Consider the following 4,916-nt stretch of genomic DNA (forward strand, 5'->3'; position numbering starts at 1 on the left):
ACTTGACCAGTCAATATCCCTGGTCAGTGGTCCTGATCTTTGATCTGGTTAATTATACCTAATCTGAGGTCCTAATGCTTTACTAATCATACTTGATTCAAGGTCTCTGGTCTTGTCTTCTTAGTTCTATCTCATCTAAATCCCTATGATGAGGTCCTTATCTTGTCAGAAAAAACCACTCTTTAACAAAAATAAGTAGAGGAGAGAAAAAATAGCGAAGACTTTTGCAGTAGAAGAAGCCCCAATCTCCTTGGAAAGAGTGAAAAATAATTCTCTAGTTACCAAAAAATGCATCAGAGAAGTCTACTAACGCATTTTTTTTTTTTAACTAAATTAAGTAAAATTAAAGTGAAAAAAATGATGGTTTCACAATCAGGAATGATTGTATAATTTACTCAATAGCATATTAAATGTGATAGTAAAGTTTTACTTTTCATCCAAATTATTCGATTTTTTTTTTATTGCATGGAAAGATTTAATGAATTTGGATCTCTCCATTTGACTGTATCCTCCAACCCAATCTCACACCATTCATGGATTTGAGGACCACCATTCAGGTGTGGGGAATTGTATTTATATACGACCCTGCAATTATTTAGAAATTATAATAATTTTGATAGAGAAAACAAAAGGAAACAACATTAAGAAGAAGCCTAACTAAGGGTCGAGCAACCAAAGGGAAATTGATCATATCATCTAAACATGATTAACAGAAGCAAAATACAAAACTAATTAAGTTCCTGACATCTAAAATCAAATAGAAAATAGCCACCCAGTAAAAACGTTAAAAGTGTCATACACACATACATGTAAGACCACACAAATTAAGGGAAAACAGAGAGAGGGAAAGAAAGATTATTACAAATATGAGTCTAAGATGTCTAAAATGATACGTGGAACTTATTTCAAGCTGTTCAAAAGACAGACACTGTTCCAACAACCCATGCCCTTCCACTGGCAAAGAGAAGAGGGGCAGTCAAAGAAACCAACTTTCAATAGTCCCAAAACAATATCCACCTACGCAAAGAAGCTGGATTTGACGTTGGCACTTCATTGATAAGGTCTGCATTAGCACAACAAATTAAAAGAGAAATATGTATTTAATGAAAGTGTTTGTTATGAGGAGTGTGGCTCCTGCGAGAGTATATATAGATTAATGAAAGCACAGGATGAAGCATCAACAAAGACGTTAGTTTCTATTTCATGGGGAGGGGGCTGGTTATCCCCTCCCGCCGCCCTTTCGGCTATGTGTCTAGGTGCAGGGCCACACTCCTCCCTGGAAACTATTTTCCCATGTATTTATACAAGGTAAAAGCATAAAAAACTGTGTTTCTAATATTCAGAAATTGAAGAAACCAGATGGAATAGATATATGGAAAAAAAATTTCTGTCTGGAATGTGTCTCTCTTTAGTGGGCATGCTTCAAACATAACACCAATCATTTAGGGAGAGAAAGAGAGGGTCAATCAAGGCAAACCCAGTCTGATCTGGGCTAATCAAGGTTGATTAGAGCCAAGCTGGGCTGAGCTAATCCAAATAAGACTGGCTTAGACCAAGTTATATATAGGGACGACCTAGGGTTGCACTGAGGTTTCAAAATATATATCCAGTCTTGTTGCACCCTTAAATTGGATGTAAAAGCCCTTTCCAAGTTGAAAGAAAAAATGAAAGATAAATGAAGGAGGGGGCAGGGAAAAGGAAAGAAAAGGGATTGTAATTAAACTTACCGGACTTGATTGAAGAGTCCTCTTAAATTCTTATTACGACCATCCATCTTCTCAGAAAAGGAGATCCAGCAGTGCGAATTGGACTAATCCAAACTTAATGGATGGTTTATGGTTGATCTTAGGCCAATCATCTCCAACATCATTTTCAGTCCTTTTTTCTTGGAATTTTGGTGGCATACCAAGTAAATAACGCTTCTCAAGAGTGGTGACTTCTCTCAATCCGTCCGGTAACTCCCTTAGGCAGTCTAAACTGACAAGACTTAGATAGTTGAGCTTTGGGAATGACCCTTCCTCCACCATAAATTCTTCCAAGTCTTTCATAAATGAAAGATCCAGGTGTATAAGATTAGGAAACCCATTCGCAGGAAACACCATCTGTTTTCCCAATAAACTGTTATGACGGAGCTTGAGTAACTTCAGATTCTTTAATGCTGCTAGGGTCTTCCTGCTTTAGACCCGAGTTAGATAACTCTACTCATTAAGATTTGGATGAAAAACATTAGGATCCTCTGGTAACATTTCGATCACTCCTGACAATCTCATTTTGTAGAGTTGAACATGGTGTGAAAGTGAATCTGGAAATTGTAGCTTGCCTTGTTTCCAGTTAATATCTAACTCCCTAAGGTGTATAAAGTTGAGAATGGAGTTAGATAATCTTTCTCCAAATCTGTCGTCCATGTTCAATTCAGTTATTTGTAGCTCCCTAATACACCTTAGCTGTCTTGTGCTTTCTTGACAAGAGACCACCCAATAAAACAATTGCAAGCGGTAAACCAGCGCATTTGGCGACAATTTTCTTTGCTGCTGTCTTCAGTGCTCGAGGGAAACTATTCATATAATTCGGGAAAACCTTCCTTCTCAGGAGCATTAAACTGTCCTCTTCTTCCAATTGTTTTATGTGGTAGGTATTATCTATACATCGATGATAAGTCTTTATTAGCATATTCGGCTACTACCACCCTACCATCTGTGGTTTTGATTTTTTTTAGGACATTATTTTTTAATATATCCCAATCTTTTTTCTTCCATACATCATCAAACACTACTAATAATTTCTCCATATCTTCCCTCTCATGATTTTGCATCTTGATGCTTTGCAAGAGACTTTCTGGCTTAAATTTTGAGGAGACATATATCCAACCACAAGAATCAAAATAAAATTTCACATCATTGTAGACCTTGTTAAGTTTGTCTCGAATTCTTGATCCGTTTTGAAGATTGACCTGATCCGACATATTTTGGTGGCGACCCGAATGGGAAATTTTCTGAGATCTGTGATGGAAGCAGAGGGCTTGGGCCTAGCCCATCACTGATCTCGTATGGGGGTGCGGGGGCATAGTCCCCGCGGTATGGTTCGACCAGATCGACCGCGACCCGATGGGTCGAACCGCTATTTGGAGTATATATATATAATGTACTGTTGCTTGTTGAGAGTCATTGTATTCTAGGGTTTTTCACGAAGCTAGGGTTTCAGGGCGAGTTCTTCCTCGCCGCTGCTAGGGTGTAATCCTTCTTCTGCATAGTGAATCATCTTCTTCTTCACCCGAGGACGTAGCACACCACCCTGGTGTGTGAACCTCGTTAAATCTCTGTGTCGTACGGATCTATTGTCTTTCTTTATTCGTGTTTCTTGATGTTTGATCTAACAGACCTTGTGAGCAAGGGTGGACTTACCTGCACCAGCCATCCCAACTATTGAAACAACATGAACTACTGCTTGTGAGGACGAATCTTCTCCTTCTCCTTCTTCTTTCAACAACATTTTAGCCACTGTATCTGACTGACTATCGAAGCCAACGACATCATCTTCCTCCACATAATTCGGGGTTGATGATCTCATCCTCTCATTCAATGATGCCACATCTTTGCCCAAAGACTCTTCATCCTCTAAATTATCAATGGCATACCTTGATTTGTAAGTTGAAATCCTTTCGATCCTCTTGTTTATGCTGCCAATCTGGCTGCCCATCTTGTGAAGAGTAATAAGTCGGGCGGGATAATTGATTAACCATCTTAGGTTTCTCTTCCGTGGCCGCATTACATTAAGGATTAAAATGTCAAGGGCATCCTCAGCATCATAAGCAAGGTCTCTGATCTGGCTCACCCATATCTCCACTCTCTCCTTCTTTTTACCTTGCATTTCTGCGTCCCTTAGAAAGGAACTGATCCATTGGAGCTCATCACGAAGAGACACAACCTGCTCTTGCACCCCATATAGAAATTTGTATTTTTCTAGCACCATCAAACCCAGTCTTTGGGCGAAAGATATGATCACTTCCTCGGCCATATCTCTCCCAACCTTGAAACTAACGACTCTGTGATTGCTTATGTAAAGTTTGTTGTGAGTATAGTGTTCTGCTCTGAGGCACTTGCCAAGATTTATATACACCTTCCAACCGTTCCTTATCTTCAGCCTGTGTGGTATGCACCCGCCCCACGCGTCTTCCCAAACTCTCTTTGCATCTGAGCACAATTTAGATATTTTGCATGCAATTCCAAACTCTCTAATGTTGTCTGTTTTATATAAACCCAAATGTGTGGTCAAGGGCATAGTTAAAACAGGAAGGAAGAAAAAAAAACTTTCTGTATAACATGTTTAAAACAGTTCAAAATTTGAATGGACCGATAAAGAGAAAAACACCATCGAACATTTCTAGGGCGGCTAAAAAAAAGATAAAAACTGTAAGACCAATTCATGTCTTATTAATTAAATATTAATATTTGATGTGTGAATCTTCTTTATTTAAAACTCATATAATACTATATCTATTTTTTTTTTAATAATAATAAAATACAGAATTAATGTTTTAATTTAAGCCCAAAAATTTTGAACTTGATAAGGATAAAAATCGTCTACGGTGACCTCATCTGGCAGAGAGCGGCAGTAAGACCTTGAACGGTTCACACTTGACATTCCATGAATCAACGGTGAGATATTATTCTATCCTTATTCCCTCCCTTCGACCATCCCAATGTTGGGTTTCCCCATTTCACCCACGGGTTTATGGGTTAAACAAAACCCTAAGGGCATTCGAATCAAGTGGAGAACAAAATTCTTTCTCTTCCTTCTTCTTCCTCTCTCTTTTTTTCTCCCAGTCTGCGAGCAACCTCACCTCTGCCCCTGGTCTTCTTCAAAGCTAGGTATATTGCCCCTTCATTCCGCACAATTAGCAGAGTACGAAGAAGAAC

General features: G+C 38.8%; 1 protein-coding gene across 3 annotated transcripts; it reads right to left on the reverse strand.

Annotated features, from left to right (window-relative positions):
• Window positions 1–692: 692 nt before the first annotated feature.
• Window positions 693–4,119, reverse strand: LOC122076174 (putative disease resistance protein At1g50180). 3 transcript variants are annotated; one of them, XR_006139454.1, is made up of 3 exons: window positions 3,379–4,119; window positions 1,728–2,905; window positions 693–1,063 (listed from the first exon to the last, which is right to left on the reverse strand). XR_006139454.1 is itself a non-coding variant. In XM_042641484.1 (2 exons), the coding sequence occupies exons 1-2, from the start codon at window positions 4,012–4,014 to the stop codon at window positions 2,636–2,638; spliced, it is 906 nt and encodes a 301-aa protein (XP_042497418.1). In that variant the 5' UTR covers window positions 4,015–4,119; the 3' UTR covers window positions 693–2,635. The 3 variants fall into 3 exon arrangements, 2 of the variants coding, with proteins under 2 accessions (XP_042497418.1, XP_042497419.1); XM_042641484.1 differs by having other exon boundaries at window positions 693–2,905; XM_042641485.1 differs by lacking the exon at window positions 1,728–2,905 and having other exon boundaries at window positions 3,402–4,118.
• Between the last annotated feature and the right edge of the window lie 797 nt (window positions 4,120–4,916).

Source organism: Macadamia integrifolia, chromosome 4, assembly GCF_013358625.1.
Source record: "Macadamia integrifolia cultivar HAES 741 chromosome 4, SCU_Mint_v3, whole genome shotgun sequence".
Taxonomy (NCBI): domain Eukaryota; kingdom Viridiplantae; phylum Streptophyta; class Magnoliopsida; order Proteales; family Proteaceae; genus Macadamia; species Macadamia integrifolia.